The sequence below is a fragment of the Aotus nancymaae genome, unplaced genomic scaffold, assembly GCF_030222135.1.
Source record: "Aotus nancymaae isolate 86718 unplaced genomic scaffold, 86718_ANA_hifiasm-v0.15.2.pri h1tg000020l, whole genome shotgun sequence".
NCBI lineage: Eukaryota > Metazoa > Chordata > Mammalia > Primates > Aotidae > Aotus > Aotus nancymaae.
The window spans coordinates 63,358,765-63,384,899 of NW_026988432.1; the positions used below are offsets into that span (position 1 = coordinate 63,358,765).

General features: G+C 42.8%; 2 protein-coding genes across 2 annotated transcripts in view; both read right to left on the reverse strand.

The window, feature by feature from the left end:
- Positions 1-1,275: 1,275 nt before the first annotated feature.
- Positions 1,276-21,441, reverse strand: LOC135276026 (laminin subunit alpha-1-like). The gene is made up of 11 exons (XM_064378946.1): positions 21,336-21,441; positions 18,974-19,134; positions 17,132-17,272; positions 15,906-16,079; positions 14,318-14,419; positions 12,808-13,019; positions 11,127-11,238; positions 10,202-10,312; positions 4,188-4,315; positions 2,629-2,715; positions 1,276-1,615 (listed from the first exon to the last, which is right to left on the reverse strand). Exons 1-11 carry the CDS (start codon positions 21,439-21,441, stop codon positions 1,276-1,278), a joined length of 1,674 nt encoding a protein of 557 aa, XP_064235016.1.
- Positions 21,442-21,721: 280 nt separating this feature from the next.
- LOC135276027 (laminin subunit alpha-1-like) overlaps positions 21,722-26,135 on the reverse strand; it is a 62,147-nt gene continuing 57,733 nt past the window's right edge. The window contains exons 8-11 of the mRNA XM_064378948.1: positions 25,124-25,213; positions 23,257-23,374; positions 22,090-22,268; positions 21,722-21,781 (exon numbers count right to left, since the gene is read on the reverse strand). Coding sequence (XP_064235018.1) covers positions 21,722-21,781; positions 22,090-22,268; positions 23,257-23,374; positions 25,124-25,213 — 447 coding nt within the window. The remainder of the gene's footprint in view (positions 21,782-22,089; positions 22,269-23,256; positions 23,375-25,123; positions 25,214-26,135) is intronic.

The following is a 26,135-nucleotide window of genomic DNA, read 5'->3' on the forward strand; positions in this document are numbered from 1 at the left end:
GGTCCTAGAATCAAACTCACATTAGTCAGACTCCAACGCCTGGATCCTTAGGTGTGTTTTTCCCCCTATACCATCAACATTTGTAGCTTCTCAGCAGACTTGAACCATAATTTCCCAACTACCTGTCACAGTACAGTGTCTGGGAAATACCAGACACTTAATAAACAATGAATGAACAGAGGAATGAATCACTAAGGCTTGCAGTAAAGATGAAAAGAAGTGACATGAAAATGACACAAAGGGGCCAGGTGTGGTGGCTCACGCCTGTAATCCCAGCACTTTGGGAGGCCGAGGCGGGTGGATCACCTAAGGTCGGAAGTTCAAGACCAGCCTGACCAATACAGAGAAACCCCGTTTCTACTAAAAATACAAAATTAGCCGGGTGTGGTGGTGGGTGTCTCTAATCCCAGCTACTCAGGAGGCTGAGGCAGGAGAATCGCTTGAACCCGGGAGGTGGAGGTTGCCTTGAGCTGAGATTGTGCCATTGCACTCCAGCCTGGGCAACAAGAGCAAAACTCCGTCTCAAAAAAAAAAATGATACAAACATTCTGTTAACTGTGAAGCATAGAAATTCCATTGTCATATTTATCCTGGTATGTTAGCCAGGCAAGGTGGCCACCTGCTGAAGATCAGTTTGATTGGCCCAGGGCTATAAAACATTTCCAGTCTCTCCACCTGTGTGTGCCTCGGAAAAAGACGTTTTCCGTATCGCTGGTGCCCTCTTGTGTCCCTACGTTGTAATATCATAGTATGAATTTGGCATTTATATGAAATACTCAAAATAATTTACAATTGCCACTATTGTTCATTCACTCCTTCAATATCTGAGGGCTGAATCATCCCTCTGGCCAGGTCATCTGCAGTATAGGAGAATCTAGTTTTCTCCATGATCCGTAATTTCAAGGCTCAAATTCAGCAGAACGACGTGGGGGTCAGGTAGTTTCGGCGCAGAAGGCTAAGATGCGTCACAGGGTGCTTTACTCGGTTTCCGGGGTTACAGTCTTACCATTTCGCACCCTTCATCTTGGAATCCTATCTGCCTCATGCAACCCCTGAAGCATCTCCCTTACGAATGTAACAGGCTCTGAGCTTCCCCACTTTCATTTCAGTCACCGGGAGCAGAGCCAGAACTCTGTCAAGTCACGCTGGCCGCTGGAACAGCAGGCTGCACCTTTCCAGGCCACTGACCCCTATGGGTGGTGACTAACCAAGCTCAGCAGAGGGTATCTAGGGAAGAACTGGGGCTTGGGTCTGTATTTGATCAGAAACCCAGCATTAACCCAAGTAACCCCTCAAGAGAATGAGGCCTCCTAAGCTGGGCTCTGTTTGACACAGGCAAGTAGACGGTTGAAGACTTCCTATGGTGCTAGACAGCCGACTTGCCTTCATGCTGGTGCACTCACCACGGCAGTTCTTGGCTGTCACAGCGTCCCCGAAGAACCCATCAGCACACCTTTCACAGTGGGCGCCGTCTGTGTTCCCCAGGCACTTCAGGCACTCCCCGGTGACCGAGTCACAGTGACCAGCCTCCTCAGGGTCCACATTGCCGTTGCAGTCACAGGGAACACAAGATTTGCCAGGCGCTGTTGGGTTTCCATAGTAACCGTCCGCACATCTGTATCAAAGATTGAAAGCGGGATCAGACAAATGCAATTACTTAAGGCCTTACTGCACTATCCAGGGACTCCCTGAATGGCTAATAAATCAGGCTGACTCTTCCCTGAGATTTACTGTGAAAGGGATATGACTTCACACTCGGGCATTCACCCATCGTGATGAAGGGGGAGAGTGTCCAAAATGAGTCATAAATCCTGTGGACACGCACCCGTGTCCAGGGCCAACTCCGACCTACCCCTGACCACTCCGGGTGCCACACAGCCTCCTCCAGGCTCAGCCAGAGCTGGGCACTGAGATTCACACGTGGGAAAGCCAGCACTGGCTTTCAGGAGCCAGAAGACTGCTACTAAACCAAACCACCTGTCATCTCCAGAACAGCCAGGAGCAACGGAATATTCAAATGTGTCAACTACAGATACTGTCTCCTTGCTGCTTCCTATTGTCATTGTTTTGTTTTGTTTTGTTTTGTTTTTGAGACAGAGTCTCACTCTGTCTCTCAGGCTGGAGTGCGATGGTGCGATTTCCACTCACTGCAACCTCCACCTCCTGGGTTCTAGCGATTCTCCTGTCTCAGCCTCCCAAGTAGCTGGGATTACAGGCACCTGCCATCATGCCTGGCTAATATATATATATAGGTATTTTTGTGGAAATGGGGTTTCACCATGTTAGTCAGGCTGGTCTCGAACTCCTGACCTCAGGTGATCCACCCACCTGGCCTCCCAAAGTGCTGGGATTACAGGCATGGGGCACCATGCCCCAGCCTATTGTTCTTGATGAGAAAGTCAGATTAACCAGGGAAAAGAGTACCGTTCTTTAAAAATTCCCAGCAATATTTAACATTAATTTAAAAAAATGAAATACTGATTGTTCTCAATGATTCTATAAAATAACAATTACGCATCAAAATTCAAAAACCACACTTAACAATGCATTTAAAAATAAACTCATAGAATTTGTATTCAGTTTTGAAAATGTGAGCACAGCCTTTTGAAGCCAGTGGATGCACAGTACCTCTCACACCAAGCTCCTGAGTAGCCCGGAGCACACTGGTCGCAGACCACTTCGTTGCCATCATTGAGGTGGCAGGTGGGGCTGAAACTGTCAAAACATTAGAAATGAACAAATTTTTCCAGTGAATGAAGCTGAATTTCTTAATATTTAAACTACTTAATTTCTACCACTCCTGTGCTTACAAACTTTCAGTGAGACCTGCTTGGCTCAGAACTTGGAGCCTCTGGTCACCCAGCCCACTTTGTGAGCCTCAATCCCTCACCAACTCCTGGTCCCATGATCTGGGCACCGACACTCGCTCCTCACTCCCTCCTCCCTACTCCTCTTGTTCTCAGCCCACAGCACACCTGCTTCTCCCACCCTCTGCCTGGGTTAATCCAGCTTAGCCCCAGTGCCCAACCCAGCTGACGCTTCCTCCAGGAGGCCTGCTTGGGTGCTCCTGGGATGCTGGGTTCCCCGCCTCAGAGCCCTCCCCATACCAGGGCAAAAGTGAGCTCGCCCAAACCCAACATGGTCAGGAGGCTCTTGCAGCTCTCCAGAGACCCCCTGCTGACTGAAGCCCCTTCAGACCCTATTCCTAAGTCCCAAAGAGCCTGTGCAGGGTAGATGACAGTATCCACCCCCAGTTTCATTGCAAGTAACCCTGATTGCATCCTTTTTATATACTGGAATTTCAAATATAAATCCCTGGGGGAATTCTTTAGGAGTAGGTGGAGGAAGAATTCTAAAGGTTAAACCAGGGAGAGACAAAGAGACTTTTAAGCTGTTGGCCTGTGGGGCACACCTGCCCCAGCATGATGACAAGGCCTTGCCTCTCCTTCCACCCCCTTCCATGCCTTCTGTTCCATGGCCTGCTGCAATTCCTCAAAGGGGCAGTGCCTTTTCCCACTGCCCTGCCATGGCACGCCCAGCTCCACCTGCCTGGAACGCCCATCTACGCTGCCTGTGGAATTCCTTCTCCCGAAAGTCTGAGATAAGAGTTTCTTGCACCCACCTAGGTAGGCTGTACACTGCTCTCCCTCCACCCCACCATTTGATGGGCAGGCCTCACTACAGTCATGACCACAGTGAGTCCCCTGGGGCCCACAGCCAGGTGAGAACAGTTTGCAATTCAGAACACCTGCTGTAAAACCCAGGACACAGTAGGCACTCCATAAATATCTGTTGAATCAATGAATGGATTCAGACTATTCTTGTATAGCCTCATATGTACGTATTTTGGGCATTAGATCAAAAACTCCCTAAGTCGAGGGACAATGTTCTACTCCTCTCTGTATCCCCTCTACCTCCTAGCCCGGTGGATAACCAAGAAGAACCAAGAAGGAAAACAGCGTACATTTGTCCTTGCTGGCACACACCTTTTCTTGCCTACTTTAATACGCCAAACTTTTGTTTACAAGAAAATAATCCACCCCTCTGTCTTTAACCCAAATCCATTGCCACTGGGCAAAATTCACACACTTATTACACACTAAGTCTTTCTCTGAAGACATTAGTAGGCATCTGGGTGAGAATCCTGGCCATGCCGGCAGGAACTGCTGATGAGGTCCGAGGCTTACTTGTTGGTGGCCATGGTGAGAGGGCAGGCACAGGGCTGGCAGTCCCCAGGGGTCCCTTGGGAAGGCTCCCCGTAGAAGCCGGGCAAGCACCGCTCACAGTGGTCGCCAGTGGTGTTGTGTGCGCACGCCTAGGAACATGCACCAGAAGAATCAGCTCAGATTGTCTTAAAGGATTTTCAGATTTATCTACAAGCAACTTGAAGTCCAAGTGGAAAAAAAAGACAAAATGCTAAAACCAGTCACCAAACTCTAAGCTGTATGAGGAAGGCCTCCAGTTTTCAGATTAATATCAGCAAGTGTCATTTGCATAAATGAGGAACCTGAGCACTTTGTCTCTGACTGGTGAGCACGACAGGGGTGGAGGCGGAGGGTCAAGGCTTTGCAAACATGACAGCAAGTGCCACTTCCGCCAGACAGTCCGACTGCTCCCTCTAAGCGGAAATTCTGATGAAGAGTGGGATGTGCACGTGGTCTTACGGTCTCCGCCTCCAACTGTTTTTTACTTACAGAAGGAAAGAATAGTTCGTATGTAGTGGAGAAACTGACCAACACCTTGCTTGTGTAATCAGAATTAACATCACCAGTGAGGGCCAAACAGACACTGGGACCCCCATTGGCAGCGCTCTGAGAGACTCATCCTTGACCAAGTATTCCAGCCTGAATTATCCATGAGAAACAAAAGAAGAGCCCAGAACCAAGGACATTAGATTTTTTTTAAAAAAAATGATTATATTCTTCAAGATGCCAATAGCATAAAATACAAAAAAAGGCAGTAGAAACATTTCCTATTGAAGAGCCTAAGAGATATAATGATAAAATTCGATACCTGATCCTAGCCGGGGGCCTGTGCTGGAGGGAAGAATGCTATACAGGCCATAACTGGGTCAACTGACAAAACTGAGAAGCAGGTGATAGGTTAGAAAAAGCAGAGTATCAGCGTTAAATTTACTTAAGTTAATAAGTGTGCTGTGGTTATATAAGAGAAGAGCCTATTCTCATGATATACACACTGAAATGGCCATTGTCAATGCAACTTATTCTCAAGCAGTTTAGAAAAACATATTGTAATTAGATAGGTAGATGGATAATGATATTAAGAAGGCAAAGGGGAAAATGGTAACAAGGGCAGTCTAGATAAATGGCAGGTGTTCTACCTACCATTCTCATTCTTACAAATCATGGGTAAATTCCAAATTATTTCCAAATAAAGAGGTATTCTTTTTTTAAATGGAGGATCAAAACTACTAGACATGAGAAGCAAAAAAAAAGAAAAAAGAAAAAAAGAAATCCATAATCAGGAAAAAAAAAAGTCATTAGAAACATACCCAGAAATCACAGAGACGATGGAATTGGCAGGCATTTAAAACGCTATTATAGGCCGGGCATGGTGGTTCACACCTGTAATCCCAGCACTTTGGGAGGCTGAGGCAGATGGATAACCTGAGGTCAGGAGTTCAAGACCAGCCTGGCCAACATGAAGAAACCTGTCTCTACTAAAAACACAAAAATTAGCCAGGCATGGTGGCGGGCACCTGTAATCCCAGCTACTTGGGAGGCTGAGATGGGAGGATTGCTTGAACTCAGGAGACAGAGGTTGCAGTGAGCCACTGCACTCCAGCCTGGGCGACAGAGCAAGACTCTGTCTCAAAACAAAAACAAAAAAGCTATAATAACATGCTCAAAGTCTTGAGGGAAACCTAAACACTTTGAAAAGAGAAATGCAGTCTTTGAAAAGAGAAATGCAATATATAAAGTAGGACCAAGTGGAACTTTAGAACTAGAAGCTACCATATCCAAAACAAAGTACTGAATGGGTGGGCATCACATCAGAGTCAACATCGCAGGAGAAGAGACCAGTGAATTTGAAAACAACGGAAACTCAAATTCGAGGAAAAAACAACTTAAAAGAACCCAGCCTCCATCATCTCTGGATCATTGTCACGTGCAATTAGATTGGAGCTGGAAGGTGAAAAGATATTTAGTTAAAAATTTTTGTAACTTGTTAGCTACAAACTCACAAATTCAGAAGCTCAATAAATCCCAGCATAAAGAAATCCACACCAATGCATAGTCCGTGTTCAAACCCAGGGACACAGAGATCATCTTAACAGCAGGCAGGGAAAAAAGACAGAATAACACACAGAAATACACAGATGACCACCAGCTTCTCAACTGAAGCCATGTAAGCCACGGCTAACAGAACAATTTTAAAGAACTGAAAGAGAAATCTGCAAAAATCAATTTCAAAACTGAAGGCAGAATAAAGCCTTTTTCAGATAAAGGAGCATTAAGAGAATCTGTCAACCAGCAGATCTGCCCTAGAGAAAGGCTAACAACCCAGGCTGCAGAAAGGTGGTACCTACCAGACGAAAGCATGGATTTATACCAGCGGATGAAGAGCATTGGAAATGGTACACACGTGAAAAAATATGAAAAACTTTCCCCGTCATTTAAAACATTTTGAAAGAAAGTGCAGTTGTGCTGAACCCGGTGGACAGGAGGTGTGCAGGAGCAAAGGGCAGGGGAGGGGAGGTGGGCACTGGGGCCAGGACCAGGCAGCACTGACCCCCAGGGCAGCGACAGGCTCCAGGGGAGCAGGGCTGCTCTGCACACCTGTGCAGCCGCTCCTCTTGGTGTGCACCTCGGTTCCCACTTTCCCTTGTCCCCTGCTCTTAGAGCCACTCATTTTACAGACTTTTATTGGCCATTTTTCTTCTAGCAATTTATATAGTATTTTCAGTTTCTAAACCATATACATTTCCGTCATTCCTCAGGTTGATTCAAGTTTTCCCGTCTATTACATTTAATTTGGAATTGTAAGCATTTGTATTACATCCATTTTACTCCAGGGCTTCACCAGTTTTACTCAGGGTTACCCTAGACCAGAGCACCTAAACTGGAATGCGAATATATTAATAAATGCACCTGGGTTACCTGTAGATTCTGATTCGGGGGGTCTGAGATGGGGCCTAAGCTTCTGCACTTCTAGCAAGCTCCCAGGCGATGCCCCCATCGCTGGTCCTCAGACAACAGGGTCTTAGACCGTTTTTCCTTCCCATCCTTCTTAGGACCTTGATTTTGATAATGAATCCAAATTAATTCAAGATGTGGCTGGGCACAGTGGCTCACACCTGTAATCCCAGCACTTTGGGAGGCAGAGGCAGGTGGATCACCTGAGGTCAGGAATTCAAGACCAGCCTGCCCAACATGGTGAAAGCCCGACTCAACTAAAAATACAAAAAAAATAGCCAGGCATGGTGGTGGATGCTTTACTCCCAGCTACTCGGGAGGCTGAGGCAGGAGAATCACTTGAACCTGGGAGGCAGAGGTTGCAGTGAGCTCAGATCATGCTACTGCACTCCAGCCTGGGAGACAAGAGTGAAACTCCGTCTTAAAAAAAAAAAAAAGATGCAACTGTTCTTAGTAAAGGGTTACATGGTTGAGCTAAAAGTATTCTGCACAATAACTGCAATTTCATTTTTAAATATTTTATAATGCTCATTTGGGAGATATCTATGGTCTGTTTTCTTTGACAAAGGAGTCAGATTGTGCTCTTTCTCTTCGGGGAAACTAATGTGTAGTTCTGTTGAGGGTCTGTTTCAGTGTGTTTTCAGGTGTGTGCCACCAGCCCTTTACCTGACTGTCCTTGTCAGTGGATCTGGTCTGTGAGGGAATAAGACTGTTTCCCTCTTTGAGGAGGAAAAACATCTCTCGATTGAAAAAAGAAAGACATGAGGGCCCAAGACATGCTCAGTTTCCCATGATGCCACTCTCTTTTCTATCTCACGCCAAGCTGCAAGGAAAAGAAACAGGTTTCTCCTAACAAAGGGCAGAGAGAGTGCAGCGAGAAAACAGGGGCTCTAAGAGAAGCTGGAACCTTGTCTCTAATGAACTGTAAATAAAGAATCAACTCCTGGAAGCTAGATAGTTATATGCAAGGCCCAGGGCTATGAACCACTACATGAAAGGAAGAATTAATGGCTTCTTTTAACAATTGATTAGAAAAAAGGCAAAGTTAGATGAAACAGATAAATGATGCTACCACATTGTTTGTATTTCCTTAAATTCTAATATAATTTTTTTTTATTTTTGCCCCTCTGAAACATTAGTTGTTAAACATGGGGAAAATAGTAATTTTAGAGTGGAAAAACCTGGCAGACATCACCTAATTCAAGTGACCCACATTCACAGCCCCAAGAAGAAGACAATGATATCATATCCCTCTGGTCGCAATGAGAGGGCATAGCACCTCCATGTCTTCTGGCCAAAAATGCATCACCTCAACCTAGTCATAGGAAAGCATCAGACAAGCCCTGGCTGAGGGACATTCCACAGAATGACCAGTGCTCTTCAGAAGTGCCATAGTCATGAAGGACAAGGAAGCTGAGGAACTAGTTGTCCCAGAGGAGAGGAGACTAAGGAGACAAGGTCATTGAATGGTATGGCGTCCTGGGTTTGATCCTAGAAAAAGAAAGGAGCATGAGTGGAAAACTGATGACATCAGAAAGTGGAGTGGAGTTTAGTTAATCCCATTGTGCCCCTTCTTCATTTTGATAATGACACTCTGGCTATGCAAGATGGCAGCATTAGGGGATACTGGGGGAAGGTTACTCCAGAACCTGCTGTACTTTTGTAACTCTTTCATAGCTCTTTGGAAATCTAAAATTATTTCCAAAACATGTTTAAAGCTACGAAATTATTATTTATTATAATTAAAGCTTTAAGGCCAGTTGCTATTCAGCACTTTCACTATGAGTATATATATTTGTAAATATACATTAATGGACGCATGAGAGACCACAGCCTGCTGTCCCTCAACCCCACCCTTCCCCAAATGCTGGCAGGAGGCCTTGCCAACTCAAATGGAAAAGGAAAGGAAGTGAAAAAAGCAACCACCTCATTAAGCGGTTGGCAGCTGTGCACCTGAGGAAAGCAATCCTGGAGGGACTGCGTCTGCCTGAAAGCCGCCCCTTCGCGCAATTCCTACAGAGGCTTTGCTTACAGAACAAAGGGCAAAACTAAAACTTTACTTACAGAATAAAGCAAAATTAATCTAGATATAATAAGCCATCCTGGGCATCATTCTGAGGTCTTCTCCCTGGGTCTGGTAATTAAGCTTTTCTAACTCTGTGACTTAGTCAATCCCTTTTGGAAAAAGCATGAACATTTCCCTTCCAGGTGACCAGGGTACAGCTGATGAGCATATGCAGTCACTCCACCTCTGGGGATCGAACCCATGAGACCCCAGAGTGTGGCCTGGCTTCAAAGCATACAGCTTAGAAGAATTCCTGATTGAAGTTAAAAAATAAGTCCTGCCCCATATCTGCCCCATAGTTCATCCTCAAGATTACCTATTTCTTAAGCCCTGTTTCAACTCGTATTGTGTGAAAGAGGTACCTGTTTCATGAATTTATCCCAACTAACTATAAAGCATGGTATATAAGTGAGTATGATTATATTTTATTCATCTTATGGTATATTACGTAGTATCATGATAAAAAAAAATACTAGCATTGCCTGTGGCCTCAGCTACTTGGAGGGTTGAGGAAGGGGGACCGTTTGAGCCCAGAAGGTCCAGGACTGCAGTAAGTGGTGTTGGTGCCACCGCACTCCAGCCTGGGTGACGAGGTAAGACCCTGCCTCAAATAAATAACTAATAGCACTTCCATCTCAAAGATCCTATCCTTTTTATTTAATAAGTAGACAACATTTTCTACCTTTCTATTGCTTTATAGCCTCAGCAAATAAAAACAATTACTTTATATTTTTCTAATAAAGAAATTATAATGAAATTTTATATCCCTTTTCCACTATTACCAAAGTAACTTTTTTCAAGAAAAAAAAAAAACACAGGAAACATTTCATGATATGAGCTTAGATCTGTAAATTTTCTTCGGGGTCTATGAGGCCAGGGTTATTCCATGGAGGAAGCACTTTAAAAAAAAAATCACTGTACACAGCAAATGGCTCTGAAGTGGGAGGAGAGGGCACCTGAGCTTCAGTGAGGGACTCACAATGCAAACGCCGTGAACGTCGCACTCAGCTGCATGGTGGTGGCATTCACAGGGTTGACAAATTCCTCCAAAGAGTATTCCATCCACTCGGTAATAGCCAGAGAGGCACGACTGCAAGAGAAGGGCAAGTCATCCTCCTTCCACTATGTTACAAACATAAACTGCTCAGTTGCCTATGAGTACAGAAATGTCTTTCTTTTTTCTCAAACATCCTTACTGAGGTATCATTTACATGCTACAAAATTCTCCCATTTTAAGTGTACAATTCAATGATTTGTAGTAAAAAAAAAACTGACTGAGCTGTGCAACCATCACCATAATCCAGTTCCTTATTTCTTTTTAAAGGCAGAAACATACACACACACGCTTAACGATTGTGCGATGAGTCTTATGGTCTATTCTTGTTATGGTATTAGTATCAATACATTTGTCCAAGTAATTTCAAAATATTTTTAGCAACAGATTTATTGAGGATTGCAGGTGGATTTTCATTTATTTCACATGGAAGGTGGAGCCCACCAAAGTAAACCAGCCAGGGGCCACAGACGTTCTCAAAGTAGGCCTGGCTTGTCTAAAGTTGCCCCCGTCACATGCTGGTGATCTGCAAATGTTCAAATATGATCAAGTTCCATCCTCCTTAGAAACATGGTCAACAGCACGGGTATTGCAAGTTTCCTGTTGACTAAGGCAGGAGAGCAGCACTAAGTCAGAATATTGCCTGATGCCCCAGCCCATCCCTGGTGGAGGAATCTGATTTTTTTAAACAATGTGACTTCTAATACTTCTATTGCGCCAAAAAGTCTGAGCCAACCATTGGGTTGCTAAAGCCAGACTTTAAATGTTTGCCGTGACATCACCTTCAGTGCACTGTTTTCCCCTTAGGAAGGAGTGAAAGGAAAAAAACAGAAGAGAAGAGAAGCGTCACCTCACAGGAGGTCCCCGTGTAGCCTTGCGGACATTCACAGTGTTCCACTTCAGCAGCCACTGCTAGGTCGATGGCATTAGGGCTGGCTACGTCCAAAGAGACAGACTCCAACCTACAAACAGATTGTTATGTGACTCATGCTCACAAACACATCTCACCCCTCAGTGAAGATGGGCTCCTGAAAGATTTAAATCCAGTAAAAGGGTGATGTGATTTTTGTAAATAACTAAAGGTCTTTCACAATAATATGTTCTCCGGGAGCCATCATTATTCCCTGGAAATGCCTTCAGAGACGTGCTGTTGCCCACAGACTACTGTGGGAAAGGTCTTGTGTTGTTTATTTGGGGTGGAAGCACCTCAGAAAAATTAGTCCGTTCAATTATCACAAATACAAAGATTATCCTTAAATGTGTCATGCTATGCTTGTGTTAGGTGCATACAACTATTTTTTTTTTTTTTTTTTTTTTGAGACTATCTTGCTGTGCCACCCTGACTGGAGTGCAGTGGCACGACCTTAGCTCACTGCAACCTCTGTCTCCTAGGTACAAACAATTCTCATGCCTCAGCCTCCCAAGTAGCTGGGACTACTGGCATGCCTGACCATGCCTGGTTAATTGTTTGTTTGTTTGATTTGAGACAAAGTCTCGCTATGTGTCCAGGCTGGGATGCAGTGGAGCGATCTTGGCTCACTGCAACCTCTGACTCCCAGGTTCAAGGGATTCTCCTGCCTCAGCCTCCCCAGTAACTGGGATTACAGACACGCGCGACCATGCCCAGGTAACTTCTGTATTTTTAGTAGAGACAGAGTTTCACCATGTTGGCCTAGATGATCTTGATCTCCTGACCTTGTGATTCTCCCTCCTCGGTCTCCCAAAGTGCTGGGATTACAGGCGTGAGCCACCGCACCTGGCCTAGCTGCATACAATTTTACACTTGGCACAGCATTGCCAGAAATCGCCCTCCTCAAAGTAATAAAATGGCCAACGATGGATACATTCACTTAAATGGACTGTGTAAAAACTAAGACCATGGCCAGGCACAGTGACTCACGCCTGTAATCCCAGAACTTTGGGAGGCTGAGGCAGGCAGATCACCTGAGGTCAGGAGTTCGAGACCAACCTGACCAACATGGTGAAACCCCATCTCTACTAAAAATACAAAAATTAACCAGGCATGGTGGCTGGCACCTGTAATTCCAGCCACTTGGGAGGCTGAGGCAGGAGAATTGCTTGAATCTGGGAGGTGGAGGTTGCAGTGAACCAAGATCATGCCACTGCACTCCAGCCTGGGCGACAGAGCGAGACTCCCTCTCAAAATAAAAAAAAGAACTAAAGCCATTAACTAAGACTATTTCCATTAGGACAGTGAGAACCAGGAGAAACATGCAATATGGTCCAGACAATTGCTAACCCATCGGGCATTTCCCAGAAACCCCCTTTGAAAGTTTCTGATCCTAACGTCAAGTCTGTCTTCTACTGGATTCGCTTGTTGTGGACAATTGTTCTTATGTTTTCAATAAAATTACATTTATAAACTTAATGATTTTTAAGATAGCCAGTTCCTTTAGTTGTGTCCTTAATATAATGAATGTAACTATGTTGAGCTTAAAATGTATGTTAATAAATAAGGATAAAATTGAAGTACCTTCCCCATAAGTTTTGCCTCCATTTTCAGTACATACCTGTAAAGAGCCATTTTTGCAGAATTGTAGTTGGCTCTGATCAAAAGATGTGTCACATTGGCAAGGACAGTCATCAGCTGGTCACGATCAATCTGCTTTTTGCTGTTAAAATCTCGGAAGTTCTCAGGCACAATTCCAACCACATTTAGGTACTCTTCATAGGGTTGCAGTGACAGACCCTCAGCCTGTGTGCCTAAAGTGAGTCCATTCCCCTAACATTTAAAAACAAGAGAAAATATATCTGTCTCTGTCATTTAATTTAATGATAAAATAAAAAATCAAATCAAATTTTGGATTCAGCAACATGGTTTTTCATTGGTGCCTAGAGTCTCGTTGAGAACACGTATTGGTGCATATAGCTCTTGGCCCAGAATTATCAGAGAAAAGGTGTTTCATTGTATTCTTTTTAGAGGGGTTCTGGTAATAAACTGAAAGGCTGTGTACTTTGCTGGGACCTTGGAAAAGAAATAGAGTCATGCAGTTGCCCACAGCTTTTATCAAAGCAACCCATCTGACACCTCTAATCTTTAACTAAAGTACGGAAGTAGAAAAAGTGTGTAAACATAGCTCCAGCTTTTCATCAACTTGCTGTTAACGACAGTGATTTACCGTGTGCGTCTGCAATTGTTCAGGCTAGAGATGGAAGTGCAGATAGCTCCAGGTGAAAGGACATGAGAGACGAGAACCTGGAGGGGTTTCTGCCCAAACGAGCCCCCGACCCTGGGACATTACCACATGGGGAGCCCTCCTGAGTGGGGCTGAGCTGGGTCTTTTTATGGAAACTGAGGATGTGGGAATGGGGACAGAGGCTGAGGACAAAAATGGCAACATATCTACTGTCCTTTACTGCCAAGCACTGCCTACATGAGAGGCAAAGTGGCATGGGGAAGAGGGGACTTAAAAGAGTAGTAGATTCAAGGTCAAAACAAAAATTTGTCTCCTTTTTACTTAAATTTTTTTTTTTAGAGATAGGCTCTCTCTTTGTCACCCAGGTTGGAATACAGTGATGTGATCACAGCTCACTATAACCTTGAACTCCTGCGCTCAACTATCCTCCTGCTTCAGCCTCCCGAGTACCTGGGATTACAGGTACGTGCCACAGTGCCTGGCTAAGATTTTTTGGAAAAGGAGGTCTCACTGTGTTGCCCAGACTGGTCTCAAACTCCTGGCCTCAAACGATCCTCCTGTCTCAACCTCCCAAAGCAGTTACATTATAAGCATAAGCCACCAAACCCAGCTCCCTTTCCTTTTTAAATGTGAAAAGATGGGTACCCCCTGGGGATGAAGAGAAAAGCCGCAGGTGCTGTCCTGAGGCAACTCCAGAAATGGGCTCAAAGACAGATTCTCATAGTCACCGTCTCAGTCATCCCTACACAAGGCCAGATGCTGCTGAATGGCCACCTGGCCACCAGCTCCTTGCTGGGATGGCCTCACCTAGTCACTTTCAGTCATAAACTATCATCCCACTAAGCCCTAAGCTCTATAGCAAAATCAAAGCAAAAACAATCACCTTAATGATGACGTCAGTGTGCAACATGAGGTTACTGTCTACTGTCTCCACTGGAATATCGTAAGACACCGTGTATTTCAGGAATCCACCAAATGCAGTCAGCTGAAATGTTTAAGCGAGAATGAACACGAAACGGGAAAACAATCACAACAACAATCAAATAAGAGGAAGTGGTCACTGGGATCCATCTGCAAACAACTAGGCTGCCAGCTGTCCCCATGGCCATGACAGGCAAGGAAATTCACATTAAAGGCAGTGAAAGGGAAGTATATTTATAAATGTTTTGTTTAATCAATATCACTAAAATGCAGGACATTGTTTGAAAGCACAGAAGAAAAATGCACTCTGTTGGAGACCACAAGGTCAATCACTATAAACTTTTGTTAATCACACAATAGAGATTTACTTCACTTAGGTAATTTAGGGGATGAGGAGTTTGACCCACGTCTACAATCTCCACATTTTGATTTCAGCATCCTCCTTGTAGGACAATAGAGAACATGTTTGATTTGCTAGTTAGAGAAAGGACTAAAAGTATTTCTTCTGATAAGATGTCCTTCAATATAAAATAAAGATTTTCTTTATGATAGGTAAGTGACAGCAATATAGTGTTTGGAACCCAACTTTGCACCATAAAATTGGAGAGGTGATATCAACAGAAAAAAATCATTGAACTTTGCTGATAAAATCATATAAATAGAGCACGTGTTGCAGGATTATAATTTGATGGGAAAAAACAAACAATTTCAAAAATAAATACTTCTTAAAAATACATAAAACAAGCTTTAAAATGAAAATATAACCATCAAATTAAATAGAAGTGTTCCAAGCTACAAGACTACACCAGCATGCAAGTGTGCCGTTACTTTAAAACAAAACAAACCCCCAGTAAGGCAAGCAGGGAGCTACAATAATTGAGATGGATTCTAGAGAATAAACTTCAGATCAATCAGAATCCGGAGAGTCGTGGCATAACTGGGGAGGGGGAATGGGAACACATCATTGCAAGGAAGGTTCAACCCTACAAACCAACGTCCACATTGCAGAAGCACCATTTTGCATTTTCTTGAAACATAACAAAAGCAGATATTATTCCATCTGTTCCTAAATGTGAACTTCAGATGAGCACAGCCTGCCACGATACTGAAAGTGAGTGAGCAGCACAGCAGTTCCATTGCTAGAACCTTCCCTGAGCTGTTTTCTGTAGGCCAGGTCCTCCACTAAGCCCTGGAAGCGCTCAGCTGAGCCTACGGCAAACTAAACCAAGTGGGATGTGATGGACACTTCATCAACAAGTGGTCCAGGGACCCAGGAAGTTTATCGCAGAGATGGGAATGAGACTTCATCACACACACTGCTCGGGAGCCAGACCAGAAGAGCAGAAGTTCTTATTTGAAGATACAACATAAAGTCTAACAAGGCTAGAAAACCTGCATATCATATCATCAGATGCAAGCACAGGCTGTGAAATGCTGTCCGACACTCAGGTGCCCTATAAGACTACCTATGGTGCAGACAGCACAAATTCTTTCTCAGTGTTCCCTGAGATCTTTGTTGGAGATGTCACTACCTGCAGGGATGCACGCACCTTATTTCCGAGGTAGGCCTCAGGGGCCGCCCAGTAGTACCTGGGCGCTAGCCTCTGCATGACTGCGGTGTTGTTGATGCTGACCTGGTGGCGTCCACCCAGCACATCTTGCTGAGATGGGATCTTCCTGGGACTGATCAAGTCAGTGACCAGCCACCCAGACATATTGTTCACCTTAAAAAAAATCAAGAATGTTGAAGTATGAAATAGAACTTACCTTAGATTTCACCCAGTGCAGCAGTAATATTTTCACAATGAAGAGATGGGCCAGAAAGCTTCTCTAGGTGTGGCATTAACAAAACACCTGTGGCTGTTGAACCTCATGACCCTTGACCCTTCCACTAGTAAAGAACCAGGAGAGCCTGAGAACAAGTCTCACTACCCCAAATCCAGACCCAGTATAAGCAAATAAATGAGCAAAACTGTAAAGGTCATGGGTATAGACTTCAGATTTAAAACAGCAAAGAGCATCATAAATGCAGTAAGCGAAATGTCTGTTGCTAATTCTGACTCCCTCTTCTTCATTGCTTCCTGCTTTTTACCCAAATGCTGAAAAATGTACAAAGATAACTTCTAGATCTTATACTCCCAATGTGTCACCTACATAGAAGTGATGATACTCCCCCCAGTATGGTAGCCACAGCAGTCACCAGCGGGAAGTTCCTACCGAGAAGCTCCTGCCTTGCCTGCAGCCATCACACCGTCTCCACTTCTCCTAGCCACCACTGAACACCCCTCTTGAGCCCATCACCCCAGAACTCCCCGTTCCCAAAACAACTTGCCTGCATTCATAAACCCTGTACCACCTGCTGCTGTTCCCACACTTGCCACTGGAGGGCCTCCTACTCCTTAGGCTCTTGGAGCTGGAAAACTCCCCTGGCCCCATGGCCCGCTGTGCTCCCTGGCCTGAGAGTAGCAGGGGCAGGTGAGGTAAGATCTGACCTCCCTACCCAATCCATTTCCCCACAGAAGAAACTGAAACATGACATGTTCTCCAGTGCCACATCATCCTGTTTTTTCTACAGAGAAATGTGTGTGGGAGTAAGCACATGACCTATAAAGAAACTTGAGGGGCAGAGGGCTGCTTTTGACCCACGTTGGTGTCACTGCAAAGGGATGCGACTGGTGTCACTGGGGAAGTCATCCTTATTTCTCCTAACAGCTTGTGCGAGCTTGTGCAATACGAACTGCTCATTAAATCCCGCCACACAGATAGCGCCTCCCACCTGCCCAACAGGCCAAGAGAGGCTGCTGCAGACATCAGAAACGCCAAAGCAGAAGCACTCGGAGCAGCCCTGGGGGTTTTTTTCCTTCAAGTTATAGAATCCTGGTTTGCAGCGATCACAGGCTTTCCCCTCGACGTTTTCCTGTAAGTTGGGGTAAAAGATTAGCTTTCGAAACCAATGTGTCCAGAGACAATAAAATGACATTAACAAGACAGGCAGTGGTCCACAGAGACAGGTAAATAAACGTGCAAAGTAAAGGTGAGGCCTCATAAAGTCAGTATTTCCAGAACAGAGATTTTGAAATACATATCATTTGATTTTGTAGTCAAGAACAAGGCTGAAGATCTTAGAACTCGATCATTCCATTTAAATTGTTTTGTTTTGTTTTAAATCTTCCATTTTCACTGATCTTTCAAGCATTTCAAAATCTGAAGAGAGCTATAGAAGCTTCTGTCTTATTCGTAAATGCTCAAGATTATTTCCAGTCATATACATATGTGCCTAAGATTGCACAGGTGGGAATATGCACACAGGTACAATGGAATGTCCTATGCATTAAGAGAAAATTGTTATTATTATAAGGCCAAATAAAACCCCTCACTGGCACCACATTAATGCATTTCTTATGACTATTCAACTCCTTTTTAAGAGAAACTAAAAATAACATATCTGCCTTTAATTGGTATTCTTAGAAATTTAATGCTAATCTGGTTCTCCTCCAAATACAAAGCTGGAAAAGAATGTCATAGAATTAAGCCAGGGGTCCATAGCATCTCTTTGGCAACTACTCAACTCAGTCTCTATTGGTTGAACACAGTCATAGATGATACACAAGCAGGCCGGGCACGGTGGCTCACACCTGTAATCCCAGCACTTTGGGAGGCCGAGGTGGGAGGATCACAAGGCCAAGAGACCAAGACCATCCTGTCCAACATGGTGAAACCCCATCTCTACAAAAAATACAAAAAATTAGCTGGGCTGTAGTCCCAACTACTCGGGAGGCTGAGGCAGAAAAATCACTTGAACCCAGGACACGGAGGTTGCAGTGAGCCAAGATCATGCCACTGCACTCCAGCCTGGGCGACAGAGCCAGAGTCCATCTCAAAAAAAAAAAGAAATGAAAATACATAAGCAAATGTATACAGCTCTGTTCCAATAAAACTTTATTCACACAAACAGGCAGTGTATTGGATTTGGCTTATAGGCTATAGTTTACCAACTCCTGGTTTAAAGAAAGAAAACAGAGATGGCACTTTGGGAGGCTGAGGCGGGTGGATCACGAGGTCAGGAGATCAAGACCATCCTGGGCAACATGGTGAAACCCTGTCTCTACTAAAAATACAAAAAAATTAGCTGGGCATGGTGGCGCGTGCCTGTAATCCCAGCTACTCAAGAGGCTGAGGGAGGAGAATTGCCTGAACCCAGGAGGCGGAGGTTGCGGTGAGCCGAGATCACGCCATTGCACTCCAGCCTGGGTAACAAGAGCGAAACTCCGTCTCAAAAAAAAAAAAAGAAAGAAAACAGAGATGAGACCCACAGAGAGAGGTGGGAATATAAAGGTATGTAGTGTCTGGTGTCCTCTAAGAAGTCACAGAAATGCCTCTGGAATATATGATCATTACCAGAGGTACAAAAAAAGCAAGCCAGATGCCCACGTAAGTCCAAGCACATACAATACAGCCAATTAGGTGTGGCTTGTAATGCTTCTCAGAAGGGGCGAGGGGAGTTCTGCTTAAACCTTACCACTTTGCTCAAGGACTAATCATTGGAGCCAATGAAAAACACTCCTTTTCCAAAGAAGCTCAAAGGATGCTCAGGAGTGTCTCTGACCTCCCCACTTACCTTACAAAGGCAGGGCCCTGTGCAGGGCTCATCATTGGCACTGCCCACTGGGTTGCACCCACAGGGGACACAGCTCGGGTAATCCTTATAGCCAAGTTGGCAGTGATCACATTTTTCTCCTGCATAGCCTTCCTTACATGGGCACTGACCCGGCCACTTCCCTAGAAAGACAACAATGGCAATGACCCAACAGGAAGGCAAAAGAAGTTTCAAGCAGGGGTTGGCAAACGTTTTCTGTAAAGGGTCAGAGAGTGTCTATTTTAGGCTTTTTGGCCTCAGAGCCACATTTGCAATCTCAGCTCATCCATTGTTATTCAAATACGGTCATAGAGAATACACAGGCAAATGGCTTTATCTCCGTTCCAATAAAACTTTATTCATAAAGAATAGGCAGTGTGCTGGATTTGGCCCATGGGCCATAGTTTGCCTATTCCTTGTTTAAAGAAAGAAAACAGAGATGAAACCCACGGAGGGAGCTGGGAATATAAAATGGAACAGTGACTTTGGAAAACCCTTTGACGCTTCTTCAAAATGTTTAGCGTAGAGTTACCACGGGATCCAGCAACTGCACTCCTCAGTAAACACCCAATAAAATAAAAGCATACATCCACAAAACACTTGTACATGAATGTCCCTAGTAGCATTATTCATAGTAGCCCCAAAGTAGAAGCAATTCAGATGTTCATCAACTGATAAATGAATATATAAAACATGGTATGTCCACACTATGAAATATTATTTGGTAATTAAAAGGAATGAAATACTGATATATGCTACAACATGGATGACCTTGAAAACATACTAAATGAAAGAAGCCAGTCACCAAAAACCAACATATATGGTTCAATTTCTATGAATGTTCACAATAGGTAAATCTGCAAAAAAAAAGCTGGCTAATGATTGTGAGGGGATGGGAGAAAAGGCTGGAGGAAAGTAATAAGTGACAGCTAGTTTGTAAGAGGCTTCTTTATGGGGTGATGAAAATGTTCAACTCTTAGATTGTGGTGATGGTTGCACCAATACGCCAAAACAAGGAATTGTAGACTTCAAACGGGAGAACTGTGTCCTTGTAAATTATAAAACTGTTTTGTAAAAAAAAAGCACAGAGGCAAGTGGCCAAGAGCAGCAAGTATTATCTTTTTTTTTAGTGTCAGCTCTGAAACCTTCCAGCTGTGTCATCTCGGCCACGTTTCTGAACTGCTCTGAGCTACAGTTTCCTTGCCTATAAAGTGGGTTAAGTAATTTCTTTTTTTTTTTTTGAGACAGAGTTTCGCTCGTTACCCAGGCTGGAGTGCAATGGCGCGATCTCAGCTCACCGCAACCTCCGCCTCCTGGGTTCAGGCAATTCTCCTGCCTCAGCCTCCTGAGTAGCTGGGATTACAGGCATGCGCCACCATGCCCAGCTAGTTTTTTGTATTAGTAGAGACGGGGTTTCACCATGTTGACCAGGATGGTCTCGATCTCTTGACCTCGTGATCCACCCGCCTCGGCCTGGGTTAAGTAATTTCTATCTGCTATGGTTGAAAAGTTTAGATATATATTTTTAAATGAACTCAACTGAGGGTAAATGTCACCACCACTATCACTACTATCATCTTTATCATTATCATCATCATCCCATCATCAGTTGCACGTAAGAATCCAGTCGGTTGGGTAATTTACCCTACCCATTCCTAGGGGCCCTATCCATCCCTGCTCGTCGAGATCCATTTTAACTGCCCGTGGCTGAGAATTTGATGGGGTCACAGGAGTCTTTGAACAGATGCAACCTATGCAGGAGACTCTGATATTTGCAAGTCAATTTGCCAGTTTTTGAAATGGAAAGAATTCTGACATTTACCAAGTTAACAGGAGGACTTGCTTGCTCTGTGAAATGATATATGCCGAAGCCCTCCGAATGTCTTCTAAAAGCTAAGCAGAGCAATGCTATTTACTGTGTTCCACACGTGGCTTTAAAATAAGCCTCATTTCCTCTTTCATCCAGTGCTCAATTATCTGCTCAAATGTCATTGCATCACCCCAACACTGTCACCTCATTACCCCATCTCCCTCCATTCATGAGTCCTAATTTTGCTTTATGTCCATGACACTACCTCTCAACCTGGCATTATATTACCCATCAACTTGTTTGTTTAGTGTTTCCGTGAGCAGGGACTTTGACTATCTTGTCAGGTACATATTCCAAGGTTCTCAAAAACTGCCTGACACATAGTAGGTGCTTGATACATGTTTGGTGAACAAAAGAATCAATAAAGAATCATGTTACAAACCGGCTACATCATGGTAATAGTTCCAGTATGTGCAAATATTCCACACACACACAAAATCAACTACAAGCACAAAAAATGAATCAAGTACTTACCATTGTGTACGTCAGAATGGCGGTCATCCTTAATACAGACAGAACTGAGAGACCCCACAGGGTCACAGTCACAGGCGCGGCAAGGCTCATCCTCATAAGGAGACATCTGAAAGGCAGAGGTTGCCCTGATTATCGTACTAGAAATAACAGCAATGTCCACAATAGTATCAATAAGAAGGTATTGGCTTTTTACTCAAGATGGGACTATTACAATGATTTTGTGCATGGGGGTGGTGAGCAGGTTTCAGGAAGATAAGGTGATCTCAAGCCAGGAAGCCCAAACATTTTTTTATGGTGACAGTAGTTAGTACAATTAGCGAAGTGCCATCCTTTTCCATTATCTCTGCTATACAGTCCCCCTCGCTCTGCTGTCTCTCAGAGCCACGTTATAACCAGACCACCACAGGGCCCATGTAAGAACTGCATATCAAGTCTGTTAATGCCTCCTACAGGCAAGAGACAGCTGGTTTAGTTATGGCTGAATTTTCATGTCTACAGTTGGTATTAGGACCCAGGATTACATAGCTAATGGGCCACTGAATTCAAATTAAATAACAATGACTGACATCCTAATTTGAGCAAGGAAAGCAGGACAGATAGAGTAGGAAATACATATAGAAAAACACTACCAGCATAACAAGGATATAAATGAAATATTACAAAAGTCTCCAACACAGAAGTTAAGACTTGGCAAAGTCTCCTTTGCACCTGGGGAAGATGATGAAGATCAGCTATAGCAAAGAAATACTCTTACTTTGTGTGGTCTATAATATCCATCAATACAGGTTTCACAGTTGATTCCCATGGTGTTCTGCAAGCAATTTATGCAGACCCCTCCTCCTCTGAACTGTCCAGCAGTATTCAAACTTTTCTTCTGCTTTGCCACACTTTCATCATAGTAACAATCTTTGGCTTTATTGTGACAATTACATGCTAGAAGAATATTTTAACATAGTTTATTTACACAGCATGCCTTATAGGAAGAAAACGCTTAACCTCCCTAAGTGAGTTAGTTCTATAACTTTAGGCTAAATTAAAATCCCAGAATAAATAATTTTAATAAGATACAGGTAATACTATGGAGGACAATTGGGAAGAGCTTCTAATGTCAAAATAATAAATGTGCATACCCATTTGACCCAGCAAACCATCTCCTAGGATTATATTTTGCAGAAAAAGTACTTGCCCACTTGAGAAGAACATATACAGGGTTAATCACTGCACCATTGTTTGTGTGGACAAGAGACTAGCAATCATCAAAATACTCATCCATAGGTGGTTGTTTAATAAATTATACTACATTTGTAAAATGGAACTCTGTGCAACTGTTTTTAAAAACAGCTTTCAAATTGCTAATATGGAAAGAATTTCAAGATACATTGTTAAATATAAAAAGTGATACGTACAATGGCATGCATAGTACATGGTCTTCTGTGTAAGAACTGTATTGGCTGCAGGGATATATTAATGTATGCTTTATATGCATAACAATTTTAGGAAGGACATACTAGAAAATAATAAAAAGTGCAAAGGAGGGAGACGAAGTGGAAGTCATGTTTTTTACTATATACTTTTACATATTGTTAGATGTGGGAATCTTGTGAATATATTGCCTATTTAAAAATTAAATCCAAATCGATACAGAATATAAAACCGGGCAGATCCCATGGTAAAAAGTAAAATTAAATTAATACAGAATAATAAGCTATATGGGAAGGGGGACTTTTAGATAAAATAGCAAACCCACAAAGATACATTTAGCCATAACAGTTGAAATTTTAAGATAATCTGCAGCTTTGGAAACTACTTAAATTTCTAAGAAAATAAGTTATTTGCTAACCATAAAAGTTGTTAAGACACCACAAACTTAAACGTATTAAGAGGAAAAGGGTACTGACCTTCAGATTCTAAATGTACTGACCTTCACATGTATTGCCAGAGGACACAGTTCCTGGCCTCCAGGGCTGCTGATGGTACCCAGGACAGCACCTGTCACAGCTCTCCCCGCAAGTATTATGCTCACATTGACACTGTAGTTTCTAAACAATAAGGAAGCCAAAACTGGATCAGAAAATGTATCTGCTTCTTTTTTCTTAATTTTAGGATGAAAAGAACCTATCTGTCAAATATGTGGCAAGACCTCACAACAGAAGACATATGATTATCATCAAAGCAAACTGGCTTTTAATCTTTAGCTGCCAATATATACAAATAACCTGGTTACAAACAGAAATGAAGAGGAATAAAGCAAAACCAGAATATGACTTAGCTAACAAAAAATTTTAAAAGAGATACATGGACATTAAGGGTTTAGAAGCTCCTATTAATAATTTTCTTAGTGTTCTTTTATATATTTTTCAGCATTGATAATAGAATAGTCCTACTCAAGAGGTAAAGAATTACAAAGATGGCCAGGCGTGGTGGCTCACACCTGTAATCCCAGAACTTTGGGAGGCCGAGGCGGGAAGATCACGAGGTCAAGAGATCGAGACCATCCTGGCCAACATGGTGAAATCCCATCTCTACTAAAAAATACAAAAATTAGCTGGGCGTGGTGGCATGCGCCTGTAGTCCCAGCTACTTGGGAGGCTGAGGCAGGAGAATTGCTTGAACCCAGGAAGCAGAGATTGCAGTGAGCTGAGATTGCACCACTGCACTCCAGCCTGGGCAACAAGAGCGAAACTCCATCTCAAAAATGAAATAAATAAATAAATAAATGGAGAAGACATTATATCATTCATTTAATACTATGTTAAAACAGATAAACCTTTTAATCTTTTTTTTTTTTAATTGAGACAGAGTCTCACTCTGTCACCCAGGCTGGAGTGCAGCAGCATGATCTCGGCTCACTGCAACCTCCACCTCCCAGGTTCAAGCGATTCTCATGCCTCAGCCTCTCGAGTAACTGGGATTACAGGTGCACACCACCACACCCCACTAATTTTTGTATTTTCAGTAAGGATGGGGTTTTGTCATGTTAGCCAGGCTGGTCTCAAATTCCTAGCCTCCAGTGACCCACCGGCCTCAGCCTCCCAAGTAGCTCGGACTACAGGTGGGAGCCACCACGCGCCTTTTAAATCTTGATTTAGTACAAAAAAAAATGGAAGGGAGAAAATGGGAAGAGAAAACCCTTCTTTTTATTTATTTATTTATTTATTTATTTATTTATTTATTTATTTATTTTTTCTTTTCTGAGACAGAGTGTTGCTCTTTTGCCAGGCTGGAGTGCATGATCTTGGCTCACTGCAACCTCCATCTCCCAAATTCAAGCAATTCCCCTGCCTCAGTCTCCTGAGTAGCTGGGACTACAGGCGTGCACCACCACACCCGGCTAATTTTTTATATTTTAGTAGACGGATTTCACCATGGCCAGGATGGTCTCAATCCCCTGACCTCGTGATCTGCCCGCCTCAGCCTCCCAAAGTGGAAAACTCTTCTTTTAAAAAATGTAAACATAATTTATAACTGCATATGTTGTCTATTTCACGTTCTTATAGACAGAAGAGCTTCAAAATTAATAAGACCACTGAACTGTACACTTTCTAATGGTAAATTTTATGTTAGGGCTATTTTACCACAAAAAAAAGCATTGTAAGAACTTAATTAGAAATATATCCTCCAAAGCAAAATGAAATTGTTATAAAAGACACTAAATTTCTGAAAATCTGTTTTTTTGCAGTGTAATTTTATACCTTTCCATGTTTGCTTTGAATTATAAAAGAGTAATGCAAATATAGCTACAATTTCTGTTTTGAAGTTTTAGTAAAATGTAAAATACTAGAACTCACCTTTGTAGTTTCATCCCATGGGCAGCTACTAGCGTGGCCGTAGCAGATACACATGCCTCCGACAGAAATGTCCTTTATTGAATAATAATACTAAGGAAAAAGTTATGAACAAAAATTAAAACCTCAATTTCAGTGAAATGAAAATGTTGCCACAACAACAAATATCTCATGTGTTTTAAGGGTTTTTATTGGTAATCTAAAATACAATTATATGTACATTTAACAATTATATTTCATGCACAAAGAATACTGTGCTCAATTAAAATGAATTATGCTCAAATTAGCTCAGCAGAACCCACAGAAGTCTAAAAAAAATCCCCCAACTTGGCTGCATCTTAAACCAAGTGAGTAATCTTTCAAAATTCATTATTAAAAACCCTAAAAAAAAAAATGGGAAATTGGATACCACACTCTATAGAAAAGATCATGAACAAGTAAGAATTATCCTAGAATGCAAAGTTAGTTTACCACACACAAATCAAGAAATGCAAATCACATTAATAGAACAAAGTGCTTTCCTCACTTCTCTATGTTTTTACATGCTGGTGTTAATAGACTTCTTTTTAGATTTCATTTTCCATTTTTCATTGCTAGTGTCTAAAAATGTGATTCATTTTTGTTTATTGAGTTTGTATATCGCCACATTGCTAAATTCACTTATTTCTGGTAGTTGTTTTGTAGATTTTCTGCGTACATAATCATGTCATCTACAAATAATAAGTTTAGTCTTACTATAGGTGCCTTGGATTTCTTTTTTCATTATTGAACATTATTGGGAATTGTTGAACAAGATCTTTTCAAATAAACAATAAAACACTGCCAAGGGGAGTTAAAGAAGACTTACAGAAGTGAAAAGTTATAGCATGTTCACAGATTGGATGACTCAACATTTTTAAAATGTCTTCTAAAATTCTTTCCAAATTGGTCTAAAGAATCAATGGAATCCCAACGAAAATCTTAGCAGGTTTTGTTTTTTTTTAATAGAAATTAAAGTGATTTAAATTGTATAAGG

Bases quoted from the DNA above. Each gene is read 5' to 3' on its own strand.
- LOC135276026 (XM_064378946.1), bottom strand. From the start codon at position 21,441: ATGTCTCCTTATGAGGATGAGCCTTGCCGCGCCTGTGACTGTGACCCT. The intron at 13,020-14,317 runs GTGATTGTTTTT...TTTAAATGTTAG, and splicing joins ACACTGACGTCATCATTAAG to GGGAATGGACTCACTTTAGG. The intron at 10,313-11,126 runs GTGACGCTTCTC...CTTCTCTTGCAG, and splicing joins ACACGGGGACCTCCTGTGAG to TCGTGCCTCTCTGGCTATTA.